The sequence below is a fragment of the Vicugna pacos genome, chromosome 11 (assembly GCF_048564905.1).
Source record: "Vicugna pacos chromosome 11, VicPac4, whole genome shotgun sequence".
Lineage (NCBI taxonomy): Eukaryota > Metazoa > Chordata > Mammalia > Artiodactyla > Camelidae > Vicugna > Vicugna pacos.
The window spans coordinates 102,311,081-102,323,550 of record NC_132997.1 but is presented as its reverse complement, the minus strand read 5'-3'; the positions used below and the strand labels follow the sequence as shown (position 1 = coordinate 102,323,550).

General features: G+C 48.4%; 1 protein-coding gene across 4 annotated transcripts; it reads left to right on the top strand.

The window, feature by feature from the left end:
* The first annotated feature begins 1,331 nt into the window (after positions 1 to 1,331).
* On the top strand, positions 1,332 to 11,949 carry SYCE1 (synaptonemal complex central element protein 1). 4 transcript variants are annotated; one of them, XM_006207449.4, is made up of 13 exons: positions 1,332 to 1,469; positions 6,908 to 6,970; positions 7,585 to 7,644; positions 7,960 to 8,034; positions 8,656 to 8,703; positions 8,946 to 9,000; positions 9,674 to 9,763; positions 10,013 to 10,076; positions 10,877 to 10,943; positions 11,020 to 11,143; positions 11,215 to 11,325; positions 11,469 to 11,556; positions 11,804 to 11,949. In XM_006207449.4, exons 1-13 carry the CDS (start codon positions 1,400 to 1,402, stop codon positions 11,879 to 11,881), a joined length of 993 nt encoding a protein of 330 aa, XP_006207511.2. In that variant the 5' UTR covers positions 1,332 to 1,399; the 3' UTR covers positions 11,882 to 11,949. The 4 variants fall into 4 exon arrangements, with proteins under 4 accessions (XP_006207511.2, XP_072828296.1, XP_072828298.1 ...); XM_072972195.1 differs by having other exon boundaries at positions 11,787 to 11,949; XM_072972197.1 differs by lacking the exon at positions 1,332 to 1,469 and adding an exon at positions 2,049 to 2,123 and having other exon boundaries at positions 11,787 to 11,949.
* Positions 11,950 to 12,470: the final 521 nt, after the last annotated feature.

The following is a 12,470-nucleotide window of genomic DNA, read 5'->3' as shown; positions in this document are numbered from 1 at the left end:
CACTAATTCCTATCCCTGTCTCTGACCTTGATACTGATCCTAACAATGAAAAGTTACCCTGAATCTGGCCTCTCACATTGACTCTTGACCCTTTCCCTGACAGTGGCCCAGGCTGACTTTGATCCTTAATCCTAACGCTCTGTGACTTTTCATAACCTTATCCATATCATGTGAGCTACGGATTTGTAGAAGGCGTATTCACCTTGATGCGACAGTTCAAGATTTGGCCCTTTGGAAGGGTGCAATTGGTAGAGGTGACAGCCTTTGTAAACGCTTAAGGTAGGTCTGAGCCTATTTGTCTTGAGGAAGGAGGCTGTTGACTTGAGCAGAGTGAGTGAGGGGAAGCTCAGCCAGGTTGGGTTTTGACAGATTAAATGAAATAATCTGGTACCATGAGAAAAGTAACTGTTCTGGCACAGGAAGCCCTCGTAACTCGTTAGTTCTTGTTTGCTATTACTAGTCCCAGTCTACAGATGAGGAAAGTTGAAGTCAGTTCTTAGAGCAGGGCTTTGCACGTGCTCAAAGCTGCTCCTCACACTTGCTACTGTCGTGATTGGATCCCACCAACAAGTGAGGAAAGCGAGGGGCGGGACATCTCGGAACAGGATTTCTGCAGATGTGACGACGACTGAGGCTAGTAATGACACCTGCGCGGCCTGCACCCAGGTTCACCGGCCTCCCCAGAAACGTGAATTTTGTCCCGTCCGCGCAGGCAGGGAGCCCGGCAGCCTGGCTGAACCCTCACCTAAAGTCACCTAAGGTCCACCATGGCCATCCTGGACCCACAGGGAACGCGGCAGGCACGCAGCCCTGCCCGCTCCACAGATCTGACACCGTCCACCCCTCAGCCCTGCCTCCAGTGAGGACGCATCGCGTTAAGCAGGGCCAAAGTGAGATCACGCTGGGAGGAACAAGGGTCTCGCTCCACCCTTGCGTTTTCCTCTGCATCGGCCGAGAAGAGTGGCCAAGTCTGATGGGGCCGACACACAGCCTCGCTCCAGAGTGCCCCTGCGGAGTCTTTGAGCAAACCGGCAACCTCTCCTAAGTGGGCAGAGATGGGAATCAAACCCGGTTTCCTACCGCCAGGCGCAGGCACGCTTGCCCACGCGGGCGACGTCATGTGGGGCTGGCCCTCGAGAGACCTCTGCGCGTGCGCAGGTCGCCGGCTCCCCAACGGGCCAGCTCCAAGCCTGGAAGACCGCCTGCTCTGCGCCTGGGCCCCGCGGCTCAAGCATGCGCACTGGCGCCTGCCCGGCCGTCTCCCCTGTGGCCCGCTCTCGAGGGAATGCGGCGCGGAGCACACTGCGCAGGCGCGCTGCAGGACGCCCCGCCCCCGGCGCGGGTTCCATCCAATCTCAGTGGAGGCGCCAGACGCCTGGAGCCCACGAACTGACAGGAGATGGCCTCCCTGCCGGGGCCTTCCGGCACGGAGTCAGCGGGAGCCATGGGCCGGGCTGACGAGGCCAGAGGTAGTGCTGGGCCCGGAGGCCTTCGGTGGGGGCCGGGCTGTAGACGGGCTGGGCGGGTAGAAAGCGCGCGCAGGCGGCCTTTTCCTCAGAGTCCGGGGGGTCGTGAGGAAAAATTATTTTCAGCCGCTTTGGAAGGGTCTGGGCGGCTCTGCCTGCTGTTTGCTGAAGGAGCTCGACGTAGGCAGGGGTCAGCCCTCCGAGTTGATCCTGCGCCTCCACAGGCTTCCCAGCCGAGGGCCGTCCCCGGGGCTCCCACCTGACGGTCCCTGCCCGGGCAGTTCTCAGCGGCGGTGTGCCGCGAGCCCGGGTCCGGGCCTCACGTTTTTCCGTCCTGACACCGGCCATTGAGTGATGGCGTCCACCTCACCGGGAGAGGGGGACGTGGCAGTTCATTTCAGTTTAAAAGTTTTTCGAAATTACAGCCCAGCATAGAGGAGAGGCGTGAAAAACATCCCAGAGGGGCGTGCGCCTGCGCGCTGCACGGGGGTGGGGAGGGCTGTGCGGGGCGCCAACCCGCGGCCGGTTGACCTGCCCTTGTCGCCCCCGCCCCGCGTTCCGGCCTGCCGTGAGCAGGAGGCCAGGACGCGCCCTCCACACCTGCCGGCCGCGGGGCCGCTCTGGCACGAGGCGGGTGCTCCGTGCGCGGTTCGTGAGGTAAACGGCACAGATGGCTTGCTGGGACTAGGGCGTGGCACCCAGCGACAACCTCAGTGAGGGACAAGAGAAAAGCAGGACAGATGCATAGCGATCCTTTTCTTAAGCACCTACTGCGGCCGCCGCTGTGCTAAAGAAACTCAGTATCCGAGTTTCAAGTTCCTCACATAAACTAACATTCAGGTGAAGGTTTAACCAGCGTCACCCGTGTCTTAAAGCTGATGAAATACCAGATTCTGGGTGGCTTATAAACGTCGGTTTTATTTCTCACAATTCTGGAGGTTGGAAGCCCAAAACAAAGGCACCAGCAGATTCAGTGTGAGGTGAGGACCAGCTTCCTGGCTCCTAGATGTCCTCTTCCCGCTGTGCCCTCACGGGGCAGAAGGGGCAGGGGACCTCTCTGGGGTTGTTTATAAGGCAATAATCCCATTCATGAGGACCACACCTCCTAATATCATCCCCTCAGACATTAAGATTTCAACAAATGAAATTTGGGGGAACACAAACATTCACTCTATGGCAAGTAACAATGAAATTAAGGGACATTGAGATCCCATTTTCAGCCCATTAGCTTGTTTTAAAAGGGGGCAGTGGTGCTGTCTAGTGTCAGTGGTACTGTGGAGACACAGCCCTTAGTATACTCAGAGGATAGGAAGACTAGTGGGTAAAGGCTTTGCAGTAGCCCGTCTGGCACAGATTTTAGCATATAAGTTACTTTTTTCCCCTTTTTGGTCACCATCCTGGAGGATCACGCAAAACACATAGATGCATGGACTGGGTGGTCACTGGAGTCTAGATGGGGGTAGGAAAACATGGGGGGGAAATAGCTAAATCCTGTGCACACTGAGAAATACCTGTAGACTGGATTTCTAAAATGAGGAAGAAATGGAATTAAAATCCAGTTAACTACATCAACTTTTAAATTATTAGATACATTTATGCAGATACAGCATGATCTTCAAAAGATTATGAAGGAAGGCAAGATGGAAAAATGATAATTATAGCACTATGGAGGCTGCACAGAAAGATGTCTGGAAGCTGCCTTCCTAATTGATGACTTTCAGGAAGGAATTTGAATTCTGAGGGCAATGTAGAGGTGAAAGGACATTTTTTAATTTTAATTTTGTTTTGTCTACTAGAACTATGTGATTAATACTTAACAGAACTTTAAAATGTAAAAGTGAAAGTAGGGGACATTTTAAAAGTTCCATTTGAGGATCATATCTTAATATCTATCACTGTTATTCTCTCAGTTTTAATTTTTTGTACTGTGGTGACTACATAAGGAGAATGTCCTTGTACTTTAGAACTTCACACTGATATATTTTGGGTAATGAAGCATTGTGTCTGAAACTCATTCTCAAGGCTCAGAAATGTCATCAGATGGAAAAATCAGGGTAAAGGGCATGTAGAAACTGTGTATCCTATTTCTGCAACTTTTAAGTAAATTTGAAATCATTTAAAAATAAAAAGTAAAAATTAGGGGCCTCATACTACACAGGCAGTTTAGTACCCTGGATTTTTTTTTTTATTATTAACAGTGTTTTAGTTGGCGCTTTGAACAGTTATTTACTGCTTTCCCACTCTGTGCCTTACCTTACGACATGCAGTATAGAAAAATACAGAGGTACAGCTCACTGCCTAGTCTATTAATAATACCTGGAAAAATGGTTGCTCAGAGAAACTGTAAATGTCATTTTTGAGTCACCCAGGGAAATCTATTAACCTTTAAAAATAAAGCCATATGCAGAAGTATGTGATGAAAAGTAAACATTCTCTTACCTATCCTTCCAGTCCTATCCTTCAGAACTACTGTTGAAAAATCCTTTGTGTGATTCAGGCCAGAAATTCTTTAGACATAGGATTCATATATTTTTAGACTGACAAGGTATATCTTTCACCTCTTTTTGTAGACAGGTAGGATTCTATATTACACCGTTTCACACTTTCTTTACTTTTATCTATCTAGGATCTCTTTCATTGTTAATACATAAGAATCTACCTCCTTTTCAATTGTTGCACAGTATTCTATTGTGGACATGAATCATAAGTTCTCTACTGATGGGCATTCAAGTTGTTTCCCACTTTTGACATAAATATTGCTTCAATGTCATTTAACATACCTTTTGCATATTTAGCCAAATATATCTGATGGATTGATTCCTAGAAGTGGAATTATGTCTTCAAAATGTTGATGTAGCCAGATTGTCCTACAAAAGGTGGCATCAGTTTCCACCGACTATCAGTGTATATGAGGGCCTGTTTCTCTACATCATCATAAACACAGGGCATTATTGGACTTACTAGTCTTTACCAACCTGCTAGATATAATATGTTATTTTCATCTCTTTATTACTGAGATCATACATCTTTTCTAATATTTATTAACCATTTGTGTAGTTTTTGGTTAACTGTTTTCTCCCTTTCTCTGTTCTTCTGTAGAAATAATTATTTACCTTCTCTATATTGATTAATTGATTGGTTGGTTCTTATTTATTATTTTTTTTTCTAATGGAGGTACTGCAGATTGAACCCAGGACCTCATGTGTGCTAAATATGCACTCTACACTGAGCTATACTGTTCCCTCCTTGGTTGATTTTTAAAAACTTTTTATTATGGAAAATTTTAAGTATTTACAAAAGAACATACAGGAACATGAAAAGATGCTCAACATTGCTAATTACCAGAGAAATGAAAATCAAAATTACAATGAGGTATCACATCACACCAGTCAAATGGCCATCATCAAGAAGTCTACAAATAATAAATGCTGGAGAGGGTATGGAGAAAAGGAAACCCTCCTACTCTGTTGGTGGTGATGAAAATCAGTGCATCCACTATGGAGAACAGTATGGATGTTCCTTAAAAAACTAAAATAGACTCACCATATGACCCAGCAATCCCACTCCTGAGTGTATATCTGGAAAAGATAAAAACTGATTTCTGATTTTCTAATTCAGAAACATACATGCACCCCAATGTTCATAGCAGCACTATTTACAATACCCAAGACATGGAAGCAACCTAAATGTCCATCAACAGATGACTGGGTAAAGAAGGTCGTATATTTATACAATGGAATATTACTCAGGCATAAAAAATGAAACAATGCAATTTGCAGCAACGTGGCTGGACCTAGAGTTTATCATACTAAGTGAGGAAAGTCAGACAGAGAAAGACAAATACCATATGGTATCACTTGTATGTACAATCTAAAACAATGATACAAATGAAGTTATTTACAAAACAAATAGACTCACAGATGTAGAAAACAAACTTACGGTTACCAAAGGGGAAAGCTAGGGAGGGATAAATTCGGATTGGGATTAACAGATACACACTACTAAATATAAAATGGATAAACACCAAGGTCCTATTGTAAGCAGGGAACTCTATCCGATATTTGTAATAACCTATAATGGAAAATAATCTGAAAGTATATATGTGTACATACATGTATGTATAATTAAATCACTTTGCTGTACACCTGAAACTAACAACATTGTAAATCAACTATACTTCAGTTTAAAAATTTTCAAGAACAAAGTATAATTACCCCATGAACTCATCTTTCAGTTTTAACAATTATCAGCTCTTGGCCAATCTTGTTTCCTCTTTTCCTCACCCACTCCCTACCACCCACTCCACTATTTCATTTCAAAGCATCTCAGGCATAAAAACGTATAAATATTTCCATGTATATCTCTAAAAATTAAATACTCTTTTCAGAAAAGTAACCACAGTAGCATTGTCACATCTGAATTATAGCTACAATAATTCCTTTGTTTCATCCGCTATCTAGTCCATTTTCAAATTTCTCTGATTATGTCATCAATATATTTAAAAGTGTATTTGACTGAATCAAGATTCAAATATAGTCCATTTACTGAGATTGGCTGATGTATTTTTAATTTCTTTTTGTCTATAAGGGTCTTTGTTTCTCCCTTTCCCCCTGAAATGTATTTAAATGAAAGAAACTGGGTTGTTTTTCTTGTGAAATTTCCCAGTGTGGATGTTGCTAATTGCATCCCCATGTGTCTTTGAAGTGTTCCTCTGTCCATATGTTTCCTCTGAATTGGTATTTAGATTAAGAGGCTTAACAAGTATTAGTGTCATTTTCTTGACAAGAATCCTACATTATATTTTTACACCAAATAGCTCATAATGTCCAGTTATCTTTATTGGGTTGTTAATGCCATTAATACTAGTTGCCTAGATCTAATTCATAAGGGGTTAAAAATAAGTGCCTGTATTGATTATAAGTAAGTATATATGAAATAGTTTACTGGGAGCCTTCAGAATAATGATTCTATATAGGAAAGCTATTTGTATTTATATATATTTAAATGAGACATCTTATTAAATTTTGTATTCTTGGTGAGTTTTTTTTTTAATAAGATTCTCTAGAACTTTCTAGTTGATTATGCCATCTACCAGTTACAGTGACTTCTGACTCCTTGTTTCCAGTTTTTTATACCATTCCTTTTTTTTCTTTCATTATTACATCCTGAGCTTTAAGCAGTACTAGCAGTAAGAGTGCACACCTTTTCTTGCCCTGAGTTTTATTAAGGGGAAATCTGTGGTGTCATTATACCCTTTAGGAAAAACTGACTGTGAAGGGCCCCGATTCATCTCTTGTGTAGTGCCTACCTCAGGTGGAGGAGCAAAGGCAACACTGCCTGGAGACTTGCCCTCAGCCCACCTCAGTCCCAGCCCAAAGTTGTCAGGTCCTTCCTCAGGCTTTTCCTGCATGATTCTTACATGTTTGGTTTTGTCTCCACAGGGCAGGCTGAGTCCTCACAGAAAATTGAAGACTTGATGGAAATGGTGAAGAAGTTGCAGAAAGGTCACATGTCTCTTCTGTAACTGAGGCTCAGTCTGAGGTTTGGGGTCAGGCAGAAGTGGAATTCATTCCAGGCCCCACAATTCACAACCTTGGGATGTAACTCATTTGCTCTCTCCTACTTCTACTTTTTTGAAGTAAAAATATGACCCTATGGTTCAAAATTAAAGTGTAAGGAGATAAAGGCAGTCCCTTGATGGCCATCCATTTGGCTCTCACTGCACTCTGTTGAATCCAGGTTTTCACTTTTTCCTCCCTTCCCTGCACCTCCGCTCTGCTCCTCTCTGCTTGCTCACCAGGCACCTTCCAGACGTGTTCCTACCACAGGGAATGCCTTTGCACTGTCTCCCACGCCTACCAGGGGAACTGCAAGGCCTACCCACCTCACTTGATTTGGGGCCTTCAGGAGGTCTCATCATATCTGAAGATGCACATCCACTCCTTCACTTTTTAATCTGTTGCCCCACTATTTCTTTTGACTGCAGTTACCACAACTTGACTCTGTATTTTTGTTTATCTGTTCCTGTCTCCCCTACCCAGAATGTTAGCCCCTGGAGGGCACCCACCACTCTCTGCCCTGTCTCTCATCTTCACTCAACTTTGTTTTCTGCCTGCAGCGGGAAGCCTAGAGCCCAGGGTTGAGGTCCTGATTAACCGGATTAATGAGGTTCAGCAAGGTGAGATCAGGACTTTGGCTTGTCAGCCAGGATCAGTTACATGATTTGCAGGGCCCAGTGCAAAATGAAAATCCAGGGCCCCTTGCTGAAAATTACTAAGTATTTTGAAACAGCAGAGCAATAAGCCAGGCATGGCTCCAGCTCAGTACAGCTGCCATAGTCACTGCTGCCAGCTGAGCCCCAAGAGAAGGGCTTAGGCCCTGGAAGCCTCATTTCCTGCTCTGTAAAATCTGGGCCCCTCTAGGTTTGCGTGAAGACAAATGTTAAATGTTTGCAAGAACAGACACTTACACAATGTCCTGCTCTTTGGCACAGCAAAAAAGAAAGCCAGTGAGGAGCTGGGGGAGGCCCGGACTGTCTGGGAGGCCCTGCAGAAGGAACTGGACTCATGTAAGCTTGTCAGGGGTCACCCAGAGATCCCCTTAATGTCATGCCTCCCTGAACCCTGTGTTGCAGACAGTCAGCATCCTTGTGTGGCCAAAGGCTCCTGCCCCCTCCCTGACCTCAGGTCCTACCCATATCCCCACTCCCACTCTGTGGGTGAGAGTGTTCCTGAAACACCCTCCAAGCTTACTCCTACCTCAGGTCCTTTGCTAGCCAGGTTCCCCAGATAATACAGATTCCTGCTGCTTCACATCATCATTCAGCTGTCAGCTCAGATGTCGCCTCCTCAGAGAAGCCTTCCCCAGTGACCAACAGCACCCTGCCTGCACCTAGTCACATGGCCCTTACTGCTTGATGTGTTTTTCACAGCCCTTATCCCACTTCATGTGATGTCTTTATTTTTTCTCTCCCCTCCATGTAAACGTACTGGCATTCCACAGGGTCCTCACAAACATCCTTTATCAACTTCTGGGCACTTTGGTGCTTACAGGGAGTGCGCAAGAGGGGAGGGCCCACGTTTGAGGTTAGGGGTATGGCTTTACCAAACTGCCCATGTGACTGGGCAAGCCCAGTCCCTGAGGGTGCAGTGCGTGGTTCCTGATGCCTGACTGTTATCGTGTTTTCCAGTGAATGGAGAGAAAGTGCACCTGAAAGAGATCTTGAGCAAAAAGCAAGGTAATTGCAGCTACTCTATCTCTAGGGTTCTGCCTTTGCCACCCTGCAGAAGCCCACTCTCAGTAGCAGTGGAAGCCTTTGAAACCTGAATCTCCTTGGCATCCCTCGTGTGGCTTCCACCAGCCATGCAGTACATGTCCCATCAGCTGTCCACAGGACCCCACGTGATCCGGCCCATTTACCTCTGCGCAAGCCTTGCGCCTTGATGGGCTCTGTGGCACCCTCACTTCCTCCCCCTGCAGAGACCCTGAGGACCCTCCGGCTCCACTGCCAGGAGAAGGAAGCTGAGGCACAGAGGTAAGAGCTGCCACCTGGGCCTGCTCCACGCTGCCCCTTCATTCTGGTAAAGAAAGTGACGGGAATCGGTCTCAGACCCACAGCTCTCATCCTCTCCCTTTGTAAAGTGGGTGTCTTCCCACTTTGCTCTAACAGTACTCTCTCACTCAATGGGATCACCATTCATTTGCCTGAACATCAGTTAAATTCCTTCAGCTGGTTTTTATTCTGTGCCTTTTATACTTTCCACAGGCGTGTTGGCTATCTGTTCACGCATCTGTCCATCTGTCCCTTTATTGAGGCATCAAGCCAACCATCTGTCCTCCTAGTCTCTCCATTCATCCATCATCCTTCCATCCACCCAGCTGTTTGTGCATCCATCTCTCTACCTCCCAAATGCTTATTCTACTCCTTTTGTGACCAGAGGCCCCAAGATTGAAACTTTGAGAAATCCATGAGATTAACTGTGCATTTGACCATCCCCACACTGATCTCCCTAAGCTTCACAGTGATATTTTCAGGGGCGTGTTCTTATGCCCCCGACCCCCCCCACACACACACACACAGTTACAGAGAAGGACTTCAAATCTAGAAGGCTAGAACAGACTTCAGTAGAAGAAGGCAGAAGCCCTACCCCAGCTGCCTCCTAGGGAGACATTCAGAAAACATGAAGAGCTACCTTGCCTCTTGCCAGGAAGCAGACCATGCTGCAGGAGTGCAAAGATCGAATTTCTGCCCTGAACTCTCAGATTGAGGAAGAAAAGAACAAACAGAGGCAGCTGAGGTAAAGGCCACTGCCCAAGGCCTGGTGGGCTGGGCTGGGTTGTAAGAGGGTAATACTAGGAATGAGGGTTAGAAGAGGAGCTGGCTGAGCTGAGGCTTGGAGGGTCCAGGTGGCAAAAAGTGCGCCCAGCAAAGCAGAGAGTGTGGGAGAGCTCCCCTAGGTCTGTGCGTGAAGACCCCTGGCCTGGGCCAGTTTGGGGAGGGGTGTCTCTCAGCCCATGGCCCCTCATCCTGTGTGGTTGGTCCCCAGGTTGGATTTTGAGGAACAACTGGAGGATCTGATGGGCCAGCACAAGGACCTCTGGGAGTTCCATGTGAGTCACTCAGAGCCACTCCTTCCACCTTCCACATCTTACCTGGCAGCACCAGGCCCATAACTCAGGGTCATCCTCCTGGCCTCCTTCCTCTCAATTGCCACAGCCAGCTCCTGAGCAAGCCCTGATGGCCACATACCAGAATCATGCTCAGTCCAGTTCCTCATCACGCTCGCTGCCACCTGGTCATCCTCCTCACTGGTCCTGCCTACTCATCCCTGATGCCCTCCCAGGCCTTTAGTGGTCAGGAGGAGCCCTGATGAACCAAGGAAGGTGCATTCATCAGGGAGATCATGGGTGTGTGTGGGGCCGTCACAGGCACAGGGCAGGCAGTGGGGAGCCAAGCAGGCCAGTGTTTGCCACCCGAGAATCCCAAACAAGAAGACAGAGTGAATGTCAGGATGGAAGGCCTCAGTGAGGAGGTCACAGAGGAAAGAGGAGGAGCTGCAGTGCTGGGCAGGTAACTGACTCTCCAGAGAACAGTCTCAATTTGTACTGTTTGCAGGATCCCCTGTAGTACATACTCACCCGAGGGCTGACCTCAAACCTTGCAGAATTGCTGAACTTAACCAGCTCATGAGCCACTCCAGCACTGCACCACAGGTATCTGAGGGGAAGCAGTTCAGGCAGAGGGAATGGCAAATGCAAAGGCCTCAAGGCTGGACCATGCCTAGCAAACACAGAGGGCCAGAGCAGTAGGAAACGAGGTGTGCTGAGTAAAGACCAGATCCAGATCGACTTCTCTGAGGCACATGGGAGGAAGCCAGGATATGTGAACAGGCCTCCTTTCTACCCTTCAGAAGCCAGAGCGGCTGGCCCTGGAGATTGGTGCCTTAGACAGCAGCAAGGAGCAGTTGCTCAAGGAAGGTGAGGCCTGGCAAATGGGGTTGCCCTGCCCTGCCCAGCCCTGCCCTGCCCATCTGTCTGTCTCTTCCTGCTGCAGAGAAGCTGGTGGAGGCAAAGCTGGAGGATGTGAAGCATCGTCTGTGCTCCCAGTTTGGAGCCACCGGCTGCTCCGCAATCACTGAGGGACTCTTCCTCCGCAGTCAGGAGGCAGCCGCTGTGGTGTAAGGCAGGGGTGGGGAGTGGGGAGTGGGGTGGAGGAGGGGGCTGCCAGCACTGATGGCCCCACCCACAGGCATCTGTTTGAGGAGGAGAACAGGAAAGCACAGGAGCTCCTGGAGGCTGCTGCCCAGCGCCAGGAGCAGCTGCAACAGAAGTGCCAGCAGCTGCAGCAGAAGAGGCAGAGGTGGGCACGGAGCCCCTCCCCCCAGTCCCCAAGGGGAAGGTGGCTGAGGGAATCTTTGCTCCTTTCCAGCCTCTGCCTCTTGGTCTCTTCACAATCCTACACTTCTTCCTCCCCACCCTCCTACCCCACCCCTGTCTGTCCAGGCTGAAGGAGGAGCTGGAAAAACTTGAGGTGCAGGTCCCTGCTCAAGGCCAGAGCAAGCAAGAGGAAGGGACTGGCCCAGGAGAAGCTGTGAGCCTTGGAATTGGGTGCAGGGAGCAGAGACAGCTCATGAAGGGAGCTGGGGGTGGGAAAGCAAGGAGGGGGTCTGCAGGGTCCTCAGAAGATGGTCTCTTTCGGGGAAGGGCATTCCTGCAGGGACACAGCAAAGGCAAAGGTGTAGAGAGTGGCAGTGGTGGGGTGGGAAGGGGCAGGACCCATGGAGGTATGGGTACAGGGATGTGAGGAGACTCCCACTTCAGACCCTGACCTCCTGCAGGCCAATCCCAAGCCCCTTGGAGTCAGTGAGGAGAAGGACCCAGAACTGCCAACCAAGCAGGGCCTGATGCCCTCCTAGGCAAGGAGGACCCACCTTGCACTGGTCTTACACCCTGGGCTCCAGGAAATAAAGGCATTATTTCAGTACAGCTGCCTCAGCTGAGTCTGTGCTGGGTGGGGATGGTGGGGTTATCCGTCTAAGACCCCTGGTCCCTGAGACTGGGTGAAGCCTTGGCTACACTCCGACTCCTAGCGCCAGCCAGAGTCCCATAGCAGGCACTCAATAAATGCTTCCCTAACCTCACATCCTGATCTGCTCATTTCTAGGACCTGACATGTCCTGGTCCCCAGGCAGAGGGATGCGGGACTGGCCCAGGAGTTCTGCAAGCCCACCCTGTGATTGTTTCTTCCATTCTTTATTCAGGGTTGGACCACACAGAACCCCAGAAACCCCAATAATGAGGACCAAGGTGCTGCCCACAGTCCCCACTGATTAGCTGAGAAAAAGAAATGTAATTGGGAGTCTAAATGAAGTTTGTGCCTTCACGGGCACAAAATCTACACCTGAGACACTTGTTACAAGAACATAATATGTTAGAAATCCTCAGTGTGCTGGGAGTCAGTCACCTAGGACTGCCGTGTGCACATGGCATATCACACATCCCCTG